Genomic DNA, 15,322 nt, shown 5'->3' with positions numbered 1-15,322 from the left:
ATTAGAAGTAATATTTTTATGAAGTGGAATACTGTCTCATCTGATACTCCATTATTATTAAAATGTATCAATATATTTAATAAAATTTAATATCAAAATTATTTATTATTATTATCGATACTATTTGTTCTTACATATTATTTCATCTCTTTGATTTATTATTTATTTAGAATAATTATTAACTATTAGATGATACAGCTATTCATATTATAATATAATTGCAGATTTTATATAAAGTCACCAAGTTCGTCTAACAGAAAGTTCGTCCAACTAAATTTGCATTCATTAGTTCTCATTTCTTTTTTGTACAATCTAACATCAGTTAATTATGCTACTCAAATCCTAATTTTTTTATTATTGTTCAATTTTAACATATATTCTATTTCGTTGCTCTTTCTACGCATCATTTTGATAATTAGAACGTCGCGCAGCATTACCGGATCTTATACGAAATGGCGTCAGATCGAATTCAATCGTAGGAGAGGCATTCAACGAGCGAAGAAATCGAAGAAACGTTTCTTCACACGTAAGACTAACATCAATGATTCTTTACGCGTGTATGTGTGTGTGTGTGTGTGTGTAAACACACGCGGTATCGGGGAATGCGTACGAGGTAGTACGGAAACCGACTGCCGCGAGTTTATACCGGATAAAACTTGTTTCTTCCCAGCGAGCGTGCAATTCTCTCTCCGTCGCTCTCACGGCTTCTCTCGTTCGACAAGTCCCTCACTGACCACGTTGTCCCTCACGCACACTTGCAGAGGAAGCGGTATAAAGACGTATAAAGACACGAGGATATAGGTACGCGCGTGTCAGGGGAAGCGCCGAACGTTTAGTCGGACTGTCTGACTGTAACGTTTGTCTGACTACAACGGCTGTCTCCACTGCCCGCGTGCTGCGCGCACCGCTATATGTATTGCGAAATTTGGCATGATTTAGGGAGATAAAAAAATTGTAAACACAAATATTCTGCATTAATATCTTCTTTCAAGATTATTAAATTTAATTGAAAATCAGATTTGAAAAGTTTTGTATAAGGTTGTTTATTATATAGTTAGATAGAATAATTTGGGGAAAAATGGTTTGGACTATTAATTTAAGATCTGTTAGTAATGTTAGTATAGAGAGAAATGTAATTAACGAACAACATAGTCTAAGCTGATAAGCTGACACACAATTGTGCACACAGTCTACTGGAATATTTGCGCGGCATTAACGGATATATTGTGAGCCGCTGGCAATTGAGCGTGAAAAACAGACGGAGATAGTGTTATTGTATTATTGAGATGTAAAGAATGTCTTTATTACGCGCTTATGAATGACAGAAAGAATTGCTTTTACGAAAGTACGCATAATGCTATAGCATAACCACATAAAAATGCTCGCTTAATCACGTCTAACTTCGACGGTGAGGATTAGAGACTTTTATTCTCAGAAATCAACACTTCGCGGAGCATCAGTGTAATTGGCCCTGATAATAACTATCAATTATGCATACATGATGTAAACTCTAGAAAAGGCTTTATAAATCGATTATAAAACCAATGTCATTTGCATTGATTTTATCAGCGTGTTTTCATAGCCAGAAGCTTTTCTTATTATCGCTCTTTAATCAAGTTTTCTGATTTCATACACGAATTATAACATTTCGGGAATATCAACGGAGTTTTATAAATTCAACACACAGAGGATATTTTCAAAGTGTTAAAATAGTAATTCTAATAATCAAAAACTTGAAATTGTCGACTTACCGAGCGAAGAGATAAGATTGCCCCAGAGCTCGGCCGTCTGCCACGCCAGGAAGAAGAAGCCGAAGAACCGTACGACGATGGCGTCGACTGGCTGGTCGGTGATCTTGGCATAGACCCCGCCAACCTGCGTCAGATACGTGGCCTTAGCGGCCCACATGGGCGCGGCGCCGAGACCCAGGAGCACGCCAGCGGGTACCAGGGTGTAGAATTTCGGATAGAACTGCGAGCCGATGTACGGCGCGTAGCACAGCATGGATAGACAGAGGGTCCACTTGACGGTGAGCCTCTTGATAAGGAAAGTGGGCACGAAGATGCACGAGAGCACCAGAGCGGCATAGATGGCTGAAAGCGAGACGGTACCCAGGCCGTCGCTGGCGTTGATCGACGACTGTAGATTCGCCGTGCCCTGGAACGCGGTGAACTGCACCATGAAGGCGATCGAGACGGTGCCGATGTTCTTCAGGATACGCCACTTTTCGCCGCGCGACAGCTTGAATTTCCGCGATTGCGTGTCGTCGTCCGCCGCCGGGAACTGCGGCTTCTGCGGCTCCGGCGGTATGCCGTCGGTGCCGTCGTCCTTGTAACCCTCGTTCCTGTAACCGACCCCGCTCACGGTCACCGTGTAAACCGTGTCATCACCGCCGCCACCGCCGCCGCCGTCACCACCGCCGCCGCCCATACTTCTGCCACCGTCGTTTTGCGACGCCACCATTTTACGTGTCGGCTACCTAGAAATACAATTACGTTTCAGATGTTGAAAGCAGCTCTAATCATTTTATTTCTTCAAAAGCTACGCAGCATTCGCTGTAAAACACGTTGATGGTCAATATGAATAAAGCATTCTGTACATAGATGACATTTCGATGGAAAGTGCAACTGGTTAAAGCACAAGTTGTAATCTTTTGTTGGCAAAGATTGATGATAGATCTGTGATATTGGCATAATAATTGACGACGCGGAATATTACTAATGTACGTTAAAAATACGTGTCTATCGCTTTTCATAAAATAAACAACTGTTCTTTATATGTTGGGTGTGTGTGTGTGTGTGTAGATTGTAAAAACATTTAAAAATGTCCCTAAGTCTATAAATTCTCAATACCGTTGCAGCCGAGGTTGAAGATACTCAATAAAAACGTTCTTGGGTGAGTACCTGTGATTTACGCGCGTCCACATTAAATGAGAGTTTCGTCACCGTTCTTGATGCGTATAAGACGCACACAATTATACGAGATTATTCATGTATACAGAAATGCACGTACATCAATATGCCTTTATGCACTACACAATGATAATATGATCGCGTATATTGCTTCCTGTGCCGCTTCTTTATCAGATTGCCGCCTCGGTTCTGCGCATCGCGTGCGTCAATTTATGATTTATGCAGTTGCAACCTATTTTTAAATACTAATTTCTGATTATAGTATTTTATTTATCTACACCAATATATTATAATATATCATCTTAGTTTTTACGAAATTTCATTATGATTAAAAATAACCAAATAAAATTAGTAGCATAAATTTATAAAAGAAGACAATGTTTTTTTTTTGGAAAAAAACAACAACAACAACAAGATTAAAGACCCGTACAATTTCTCAATCCAAATTGCGTTTTATCACTTTTATTGCATTAGAATTCTCAAGTGATAAACAAATGTAATATAGAGAAAAACTAAGATGGAAAAATTTGCTTATCAAACCAATTAATCCGGTTACTTGGCTATTACCTGTCTCACGGTTTTCCCATTAATTTAATGAATGCTTTTAGCGCAATGTAGCACGCATAGAATACGTAACTTAGTATTAAGTACAATATTGTAATACGCTATTAGAACCAATTCTTGCATATTTATGACTTTCTCGCAGCTACTGCTATCGTAAACAAGAATCCGCGATCGCGCGGTGAATACGGCGTGACAAACTGCAACCTTTCGAGAGAGAGAACGGCAAGGCTGCGTAATCTTTAAAGCAGGTCTACGGCGCGGGCGCCTCGTTATGTGTAATATCCGCGTGAGTGAGTACGAAAATATTAATCAGTCGCCAGGTGTGTATGCTAATTATGAGTGACTGTCGCGAGTGACGGACGATCTTTCGCTATGATCGAGAAAGAGCTTGTAATTATGCACGCGTTGCGTTGTTCTTGAGAGGAAAAGATCAGAATAAACTGTTATAATTATCTTTATCGTACTTGCATCTCCTATATTGCAATTTTTTAAATACAAACTCCATATCAATTATCATCCTTTCAGAAGACAAATCAGCCTAAAATAATAGACTGCAAACGGAAGCAATAATATTAAATCACTATGACAAGATTGATTTTGCATATACGTTTAGTGAGAATGCAACGAACAGACACGCATACATATGTATTTTTGTGATGCACGCGATCAGCGAGATAAATTAGCATTCTCGCTGAAGCAAGCAAAATCTTGTAAACTTGATATAATATGTCAAATAAAACGAAAGATGAACACAGCGAATATATGCAAACATGCGTGCTTTTGCGATTAATGCTTATATAATTTTTATAATTGAATATATTAAATTATGTATAATTGAATTATTATGATTATAATTATTTATAATATTCAAATTGATATTAACACAAGAAATAATTAATTTTACAAAGTGATATAACCATGATATTCCAATTTTACAATTTGTATATTTTTATTTGATTTACGGATACAGCTCCTAATATGTTGAAATTTGGAGATCAAATAATGAATATTATGATGAAATAAAAAATATTATGCACCTCTATGTCGGAAGAAATGTATATCAAGGCGAATGTAGAACGCAGTCGCGCGATTTTACTTGACTTGTACGTGCTCGACGTGATCTTTATTGAGTGTGATTCTCTGAACAATCGCCATATCTCCCGCGCGATAAAAAGCGATTGCTACTCGCGCCCGTGATAATTTTACCACCGACTTTTTCACGAGTAAAAAGCATGTCGGGCCTGTCTAAGGCCGCGCCAATGCTAATCAATTTACTCGGAAGGAAAAATTGCGTGCGTTATGCAAATAATTGTCCATACGATTATTACAATTGTGTAAAGAAAACAGATATTCCGCAATTATCGCTGTTATATTTCTTTGAAGGTAGCGTTTTTGCAAAACGATCATAACTTATTCGGCACACGATCGTGTGCCAGATAGTTTTATTAAAATTGCGCCGTTATACACGCGAGTGGATTTTATTTAAACCGCAAACGTGGCGAATCGTGCCTCTATTCTGTTGCATCACTATAGCAGTGAAAATTATGCGGCGCAGAGATAGACACGCTTCGTTACAACGTCAAAATAATCAACGTGACGGTTTTCTACACTCTTGTTGCAAGGCATCAGTCGGTCGCTGCACGCGTGGGTATTTTATACGGCGACAAATACAAAGTAGAGATTATTACGGAAGATAAACAAAATTGACTAGATAAAAAACAATGTTCTTCTCGCGTGACATCTTTTCCGAGAAATATTTAATGTAGTTTTGAAAAACTGCTATTTTACAAATAGAGAATTAAAATAAAATGTTTTTATTAAAAAAGTGAAAAAGATATATATATATTTAATAACAATATATATTTAATATATTTATAATATTTAATTTTCATATTATAATATATATATATATATATATATATTTATATTATATTAAATATAAAAATCTATAAATATAAAAATTATTAATATTTTAAAATATGAAATCATAAATCAGCCTTACGTTATGAGATATATGGGTTAAAAAATATTTCTCTACGCGTTATCCGATTTCTCTTATAAATGTATGAATCAGCTTTGACTGTCATCATAATTCTACGCGAATCACAGAAATTCACTGAAAGAGATCCTTTTCGCCTAAGACCATAATCACGTATCGCCGTGTGTCTTGTCTCTCTTTTCTTCGCAACATTTTTCAGAAGCGCAAAATTTCGGCCCCCGCTGTGAATATACGATTAGAAAATGTAAAGAGAGATCAAGTCGACGATTTATCTTACGACACGTTAAATCCCCTCAACAAATCCCGATCGTGAAAATGGATTGGCTGACCCAGCACCAGAAACCGGTGGAATTAAGGTATTCGCCGGTAAAAGCCGGTTTGGATCGGTTAGATCCGTAATATACATTTAGTGTCGACGACTGGAGGCATTTCGCCCGAAGGCTTATAAATTGGTATAATCGCATAAATCACGCCGAACAAGTGGACCGTCGTGAGGCTCCGCGATGTTAGAAAAAAGCGTTAATATATGCGGGAGCTCCTGCGAATTTGAGAGACGACGAATAAATATCGCAGATGTAACCTATCCATTTCCTACAACAGGCGCATACATGTTACAACAACGCAATAAAACCTATTCTATAGGCCTTACAAGTCCCTCTTCGGTTCAGCTGGAGAAAGATGCGTATCTCGCAGTATGAGATGGGCGACCGCGGCGATTATTCAATTTCAAGACGATGTCGCGCGCTCGTAGGACGGTAATGTGATGAAACGTCTAATTACCTTGACATGTTTCCCCGTAAAAAAAAAGCAGAAGATACGGACGGTGTTTAGGATTTTTTTTCCGCGTGCACAGCGCGATACTCTATGCAGTTACTATCCGTCAATGACGAAAACTGTGATTGCCACAGACGCGAGTTCATGAGACAAGACATTTAGTAACCGAGCCGGGCCCGTTTGCGTTTATCCCGTTTTCTCCGATGTCTTCCGTCATTTTTGCTGAATTTACATCATCCATAAAACACCGGTAAGTTGCTAGCTCGATACTCTCACTGGTCTCTTCGGAAACTTTTCTCAATTATACATGATCGTCGTCCGTAAAAATATCTCGACTCAAATTGAAAAAGGCACAACGCCTGGGTGATAAAAGAGCGATAGTTTTATTCGAGTTCCAGTAAGATGGTTTTTTAATTATTCTTACCTTGTCATTAAGCGTATCGTTGGCGGATCAAGATTTACCGTAATTACCTAGCAGGATATCTCCGACAATAGTCGCGGTATTGTGCGAGCGCATAATGGTCGAGAACGCACGCATGTACAAGTAAACTTTTAAATATTCGCCGCAAGGACAGGTAATATCGTCTTCGATCATCACTTCTTACCTCGAATATTAAAATGAATAAAGACAACCGTCCGTAAAAAATCCTAAAGCTCTCGTAAGATATAAAATAAGACACGATAAGTCGTCTTACGTTTAATCTAATTGTTTAAGCCCTAGCACTTAATAATATTAAAAAGCGAGAGGTTTTATATTTTCAAAAATCTAATAAGGAAGAAAAACGCTTGAAAATCCTACGAAAGATATGCAGTTGAAAAGATCAAATAAAATGAACTTACAAACAAATAAATGTTAGCAACAAATGTGAAATGCAAATGTGTTTCAAGGCCGATAAATGTTGCAACACGAGCATTCGTTGCGAACAAGAGAGAAAAATTGCCAAGACTGATTCTAAAAAATTGCAAAACGACTCGATTTCCTCATTATATAATGTCGCTTTATAAATATCTATAACTAATCGCTGGCGGTGATTCTTCAAGCCTCGGAGATGTCATCGCATGATCGCCTAGCGAAACGGCGCGCTTCTTCTTCGAGACGATTGGGAACACAAACGAATGAAATTTTTTTCTTCTCGCGCGGTGAAATCGAACGCAGGCGGGAGAGCATCGTCGCGAGGAATGGGATGGAAAAAAATTCCATTCGCTTTGCACTTTCGAATCGCGCGAGCAGACGTGCCGATTGGATTTAGTTAGAGCCGGGCGTGAGAGTTACATATATGTGGACGTCCTTGCGAATAACCTCAGAGACGCCGTTTTGCGCCAGCTTTTGCCGTCGCCAGCAGCTCTGTTAAAGCTTAAAAATTTTAATTCGGTCGATTTGAATTGACCCACGTATTGCTTTCCGTCTCTTCCTCTCTGCATTCAACATTTTTGCAGGATTGATGACTTCGCGCAAGTTGTATATAACAGTACATACGAGGCTGAATTTACATGAGCTAGAAAAACTTGAATATATTGACGAATAATCTTTAAAAATCTGTTTACAAATTCCTGTCTTTTTATATTTTTTATTTAAATAATTTAAATTTATTCTATCGTAGTAGATAAAATACGTTCCATTTAGATCAGCTTTAAAAATACAAACTAAAATCTATCATTTTATCTATCATTAAGTCACTATAAAAATAACAAAAATTGTGCAAAAAAGAAATGTGTTTCCTTTTTGTGTTTTCTGTAACAACGTGCACTTAATTTATTCAACTGTGATACATGTATAATAATACCGTTTTCTTCTCTAGAGAGTTCTGTAGAGTGTAACTAATCTTACCGTTGTCAGTGTTCCATTTTCTCGTTTACGTAATTCCCGTCGTACGAGCGAAGCGATTATTTCGTGAGGCCGCGTAGCAAAAGTAAATACGAATGCGTCTGTGTATCTCCGACATTATGGCACGTGCATGATTCTTCGCGAAATATACATGCGATCGTGTATACGTTACGCGAGTCCTTTCATGGAAAAGAATATACACTGAAGTACATAGATAAAACGTATACTCGGAAAAATGTCCAGTTCTGTACGTATTATCTTTACAGTCACATCGATAATCAAGCGGGGAATGGGGAGGGGGATCGCAAACTCTCATCACATGGGGAAATAGAGAATAATCGGCATCATAATGATCGATAATATCTGCCCAATTACCATTGACATTTGCGGGATTGAATGTCATGTCGATCCTGTGTACCTGGCGTAAAGCAAAACACCGCAAATTATCGCGTCTGCGTCTTGTCAATTCCGATAATTTACACGTGCGCTTCTTAAACCATGGTAATTGAAGCGAATTACAAAGCGAATCGAAGTGGATTATCCGTTTGATAATCGTACGTAACTAACAATCTCTATTCTCGTCTGTAGTAATCCTCACCCAAACTAATCATTGAAATGATCGATCGCAGGCGAAAATGACTATCTAAAGAAAACTTTAGAAAAAGCTTCGATATCGAAATATATATTTTAAACAAATAAAGAAAAATATTTTCCAGATAAAAATATTTTCCATTGTTGGAGGACCAACTTGTGTACATTAATTACTAAATTTGCGAAAGGAAATCTCTCTCTCTCTCTCTCTCTCTCTCTCTCTCTCTCTCTCTCTCTCTCTCTCTCTCTCTCTCTCTCTCTCTCTCTCTCTCTCTCGGTCTCCCTCTCTCGATACAGTTAACCCTTACGTTTGTCTTCGCAATCTTGTTAACGGTGCTCAGATGACACGTACAAGGGTGCTTGTAGATTCGCATGTCGTCGATGTAATCAACGTGAATGCGTGACCGGCCGTGCCATGCCGTGACACGTGTCACGACGTGCATCACAATTAAACGGCGCTTACGAGTAATCGACCACTCCTTGAGTGTCCCCACGTCTATTTCAAACGACTATTCTCGAGCATCCGTCGGTTTTTCCACCATTCGCGTATTCTATACGAAAATCGCGAAATACAGGGAGAAGAATATTAAGTACCCGGGAGAATGTAACGAGCATGTACTACAGAATGCAAATGAAGAGAGAAATGAAAATGTGGCGGTAAGACGTTACGCGCAATGAATCAACGATGGAAAAATCTTAAAGATAAGATAAACGAAAGCAGATAAATAAAAAATTCTGCTACCATAAACGAGGTGCCGTTTTAACGGCCGTCGGGCTATTTGGAAGTGTCGATTGATTACTCATTAAGCCGACCTCGATTATGCAACGGTAGAACGCAGCGCACGATCCGCGTTCGTCCGGTTTCGCCAAACTGTCATCGACGTACATCACCGAAAAGGCGATGTCGGTGATGTATTGATATAATAATTGATACAATGCTCGTCTGGGTGGCGAAGCTACGGAGCAAGGATGTTATTACATACATCTTATTATTTTCATGTGCGACATAATTAGTATGACATACTATATCTTATCACATTTTTGCATATTATTTTCTATAATTTCTCTCTTTACAGTAAAAAAAATTATCTAGAACGTTTTATTACTCTTAAATAATTACTCTTAAATAAACAGAAAAAATTTTGCCGTCGCATTGTCTCACAGCCAAACTCTTACAATCAGCGGCGAGGCTGCGCAATGCACACACCGCTGACTCAGCGCGGTTATCAGTGGATTATTAACGGCTACGTACGGCATTCGAGAATCGTGAGCTTGATATTAAGCGCGGTAGTCGATTATCCATGAGCGTACGAGGCACTCGAAGTCAATATGTCAGAATGATATCGGCATAAACATTTCTTTCAGTGGTCGGTGTAATGTATGCTACTATTCGATACATGAAAGTACATACCTAATAAAAGAAAAATCTATATGTATTATCAAGTTTATGCGTAGATTCATCACATACGCTATGTAAAAATTAATTGTAAAAAAGTTAATTTCCGAGATTAACTTTCGAGATTGATTTGTAAGATGATATGTGACTATATCATAGAAGAATTGCTTCCTCATAGAGGAAGCTTTGTGATGGTGAAAAAAAATTTTTCGAGATTTTAAAGGAAATAGATTTAGAATGTTCTAAAATGTCGAGAAATCATATTAGTAGAAAATGTCCGGATGTATGTATGCATGTGTGTGTGTGCGTGTGTGTACGGATTTTTTGTACACGCATCTACTTCTACAATTTTTTAGATACCGGGTTGAATTTTGCACACAAATAGAGTATTATAGAAAGTATGTTCTCCTCCAATTTTATTAAAATCCGTCGACCGGTATGGATTTTAAAGGGATTTTCATTTTTCAGAAAAGCGTGTTTTACGCTATAACTTTCTCAATATTTGAGATATCGATCTATTTCTAATTCTATTATATTTTTCAGTTTTTTCTACCCCTATTTCATATATATTTTTTTAAGATTTGGTTAATTAGTTCTGGAGTTACAGACGTTTGAAAAAAGAAGATATTAATACTTTAAGAAGATATTAATCTATAAGAAAATAGCACACGAAGATTCCGGATATTTTTATTCAGAAATTAAAAAAATAGATATCTAATAAAAAGAAAGAAATTGAAGAATTTAGAAAAAGCAAATTTAAAAAAATATTATATAAATATAATAATTTAATTTTTTTTAAATAAAAAATAATATTTTTTAAATTCTTTAGTTTTGGATAATGGTATGGACGAGAAACTCCTTGAAGTATTCATTAAAATATGAAGAAACTGTAACATGGATAAAACTAATCATAGATGAAATACTTCTTGAAATCGTAAAAGAAAAGGCAAAAAAACGAAAGCTTGTAAAAGAAAATAAAAGTAATGTCGAAAAAAATTTCCGAAAAAAAGCAAGAGGAACAGAATAAAAGCTTTCTCATAGAAGAAGCTTTGTGAGCGAAGGTTTCTACTTGCACACTTAAAAACTATGAGAAAGCAATGTGCAGGTTTTTACTTGTTTATTAGTTTTCTAATAAAATTCTTCCATGACAAAATATAATCTTTTATATTAAACCTTTTCATTCTAAGATTATAATTTCACCGAACAATAATGTATATAATAAAAGAAGAATAATATAAAACTTTTGTGCACATGGAGCGTGTAGCGTGTTAAATTTACCGAGCCATTATAGAATAAGCAACTAACAAAAAAATATTAAAAAAGTATAATAATATTATATAGTATATAAATTGCTAAGATCGCTTAGATACATACATGTTAAAAAATTGGAATAAAAATTAAAATAGTGGTCAATGTTTTTGATCGCTCAAATTGCATTCAGCAAATAAAGTATAATTTGTAACAACATTGGTACTTATTCGATAAAACTGATTACTCTCGAGCTATCCTCAACCAAGAAGATACCGCGATATCCGCGTTTCTTGGCATCATCGAATCTGCCGATCAAACTCTCCAAAGGCAATGACCGCGCGTTAGTTGCTCTATCATCTAGAACGGAGAAGAACTTTCGACTTTATGCTCCATGAATTTTGCATTACGTCGCTTAATTCGACGATTTAATTTAATTCAGGTTCCGTATGTGTGTGTTGTGCTAACAGCTTATAATAATCTTATCTATAGAACGTCGTTTGATTCGAGACATTCTAGCAATTCTAACAATTGAAAAAGAACCTTTCACATAAATGTTTATTTGATTAATTATCTATCTGATGCGTCATTATTGATGTCTCAAAAAAATCACAGTGAAAAACACCCATATACATGGATTTAGAGCAAACCGGACTGTAGTCTGTGGTCAAGACAAGGTCAAGGTACCGGCAAAGCGGCTTGACCGGCATTCAAATCTCTTTCCGTTTCCTCCGCCTTTCTCTCTTCCTCTTACTATCAGATACTCTAAGGCTCACTCATACCGTACCTGTACTACTGTCAGAGTGCACTTGGATCCCGCGTAAAAATGTAATTTTTGTAGTTATATATAGATATTACACGACCATAAAGCGGCTATAAACGCGATTTCGATATTTTCCGTATTGTTGCACTATAAAAGATAACGCACCTACATTTTTATGAGAGACGCTAAAATGCTAATAATTCCATTTGTCCTAGCTACGCGAAGAAATTAGAAATATTATATTTAAGACAGCACAAGTAATATTTCTCGCTACAAATTGGGATTAATTGTACATAAAAATTAATAGAATAATAATATTTTGTTATTATATACTAAACATAATAATAATAATTATATAGTTTAATTTATTTAATATTATACGAACGATTGAAGAATTAACAACTTTATGTAGCGTAAATATTGTATTAGAAAAAAGTGTGCAATTTCTGAGAAGTCGTAAAAAATTACGTGCTCAAATTTCTACATACAAGAGTAAAATTCGTTAATGGTACACTTTCGCGTCGTTTCGTTGGGAGTCTATGAACGTCTCGAGCAATCTGGGAAGGCCGTGGCGGAGAATCGAGGCCACAACACGCGCAAGTGAGCGCGCGAGAGAATCTACCTTTTAGAACGCGGCTATTTGCACAGGACGTATGCGACCTGTCCCGAGGCGTTATTAAATTGCTGAGGCAACGTTTTCCCCGTTCGATCCTCCCGGCGGTGTCTATATTCGATTTGATTGCTCAATCCGATATAATCGTGCGCGCGTTTCCGGGTGAAGCGAAAGGGAAGAGCGCGACGTCGATCCGGTAAAATAGAGGATCTTTATAAAATTATCGGCCTTGGACGGTCATTATTGCAAACAAATTATTTGCGGACATCACACGAAGAGAATTTTCTCTTAAAATTTACCCTGAAATCATGGTAGTTGTGGGACATGTACCACCAAGAATTTTATGCGAGCTATTCTGATTAATATCCACCATAATAAAAAATATTAATATCTATTACATTAAAATATAAAATATGTTTGGTTAATTTTACTATTGTAGGAGATTTGGGGCCGTAGGGCCAGTATTGATGAGGGATCGGAGAAATTAGCGTAGTAGTAGAGCAGTCGTGGGGTAGCAGCCTAAGTGCTAGGCTTGTGTGCGAAGGATCCCGAGTTCGAGTAGCTCCGTTAATTTTTCTCTGCGCTTACACTATTGTAAAATATATCTAAAAAATTTCAATAATTTTTCAAAATTTACCAATCTGCTTGGTAATTTTTATCACGTTGTTTGTGTAAAATGTCTTTTGTATATTTTAAAAATTCCTTGGTTGCCAAGTTGTCCCAAGTTTGTAGTGAATTTAAGGGTAAAATATAACAAAAAATTCTCTTCGTGCACGTGCCAATTTCCCGGGTTTCATCGTATATCTCCTTTTCGCAACAGTCTTCCGAATCGTGCGCGCTCGCCATGATCCAGTTTTATGTTCACGTGCATATATGAAAAATACAAAAAACATTCCTATCATGAAAACCGTGCCTTTCATAACTTTAACTTGCACATTAACGGATAAAGAATCTATATGTTACAATATCTCATGGATTTAGTTTTGTATATATTCTGTTATTAGATTGTATATATTTTGTTATATTTTTTATAATTATCAATATTGTAATATATATAAAATATTAATATTAATAATTTCATATGCAATAAATATTATGCGAGATTATTATGCAAAAACTTGAGTTTGAATGCGTTCAAATTTACATTTAGCAAGTTACGTGTTTATACCGAAGCCAGAAAAGATATGTTGATAATTATCTGCGAAAATAATTTGTAATATTATGGTACCCTAACTTCATTGCATGAAATAAAATTCATATTTTTAGTTCCAACGTTTATTATAGATTTCGAAAGACCGAGGAAATTAACAGGATATGCATCATCTTCGCTTTTTACGCACAGTAATTTAAGCGATATAGCGATTATATAATATCCAACTCGATGAAACAGTTTACTAATGATTCTTGATGACAATAAATGCGCTGTTATGTTCGCGAAGTGATTAGAAGTATCCGGTAGAAGTTTTCTATCGACTCAGTAATTTTTCTCCGGCACTTTAAGCTATCATTGTATTTACGAAAACTACGTATGTATTTAACACAATCGAGATGTAAATTAAAATAATAAGTAGTATACCTTTTAGCAACCAACTTCGTTTTTTAATTGACAGTTCCGAATTAATATTTTACAATTAAACAGAAAAACTGCAAAAATAAATTGTATTACTTATAAATTCACAGTGAGCATTAAATTCACGGTATAAATTCACGTATATTTTTTTCTTATCTTCTTTCACGACTATCTGTGCCTCTATTCGACAATCTATGATGTCTCACGGAAAATACTGTGTACCTAATATTAAAACAAATGATATTATATTCGAAGAAATATCGATTCAGAATTAAATATCCATTGATTGAAGAATTCATTAGTTGCCACATTACGCGTTACATCATTGACCATCGGTGCCATCGTTGAGAAACGAGATTGCATGCACAAGACCCGAAAGGGGGAATGCTTTCTTGACGGATCAAATTGATCGATCAGATGGCGTCACGCATGTCATTAAGCGACTCGCAAGAAAGATAAACTGGTCTGTAACGGTAATCGAAACTCGCGGCTGTTGACTGTTATCTGATGTTATCGATCAACGAAAAACGATCCCCTAATTAAAGAATCTTGCCAATCGTAATTGCCGTGGTATTCAATAGAGAAAAAAAATAGATATTTCTTTTAATAGCGCGCTCATCAAGAAATCACTGCGAACGTAATCATATTCACCGATATAATCAATACGTAAACAAAATTGATCTCTTTAATATTACATAATATTGAATAATTTGCTTTAATTGAATCGAAATCGTTATCTGTTAAATGTTAATTCCTTCTGATTCTTCGAATCCTTTTGTCGATTAATAGGGAACGAAAGGAAACTCCTTGCAGTTTCAGCTGACCTTCGACGCGAATTTCTACGACGCGTCATCTCTTTCTCCCGTTACACCAGGGTCAGAGATGACACCGATCCATTGTATATATACACAGAGGCGACATGAAAGGTCCTTGCGAAAAGAAAAGATGCCACCGAGCTACGCGCCGCTCGTTCGGCATGCATGCGTGAGAAGCACGCGCCATTCGCGCATGCAAATGTACGCCAGCCGCATCGCGGATCTTCCGAGGTTGATATTTGTCAATATTAA

At 36.6% G+C, this 15,322-nt stretch overlaps 1 protein-coding gene across 3 annotated transcripts in view; it reads right to left on the bottom strand.

The window, feature by feature from the left end:
• Positions 1–15,322, bottom strand: part of LOC139815697 (UNC93-like protein) — a 54,824-nt gene that overhangs the window by 31,680 nt on the left and 7,822 nt on the right. For all 3 annotated transcript variants that reach the window (XM_071782780.1, XM_071782779.1, XM_071782778.1), the window contains exon 2: positions 1,752–2,479. In XM_071782780.1, coding sequence (XP_071638881.1) covers positions 1,752–2,463 — 712 coding nt within the window. In that variant the 5' untranslated portion in view covers positions 2,464–2,479. The remainder of the gene's footprint in view (positions 1–1,751; positions 2,480–15,322) is intronic.

This window comes from Temnothorax longispinosus, chromosome 7, assembly GCF_030848805.1.
Source record: "Temnothorax longispinosus isolate EJ_2023e chromosome 7, Tlon_JGU_v1, whole genome shotgun sequence".
NCBI lineage: Eukaryota > Metazoa > Arthropoda > Insecta > Hymenoptera > Formicidae > Temnothorax > Temnothorax longispinosus.
Note: the sequence above shows the minus strand (reverse complement) of the source record. Positions and strands in the feature narration are given on the sequence as shown.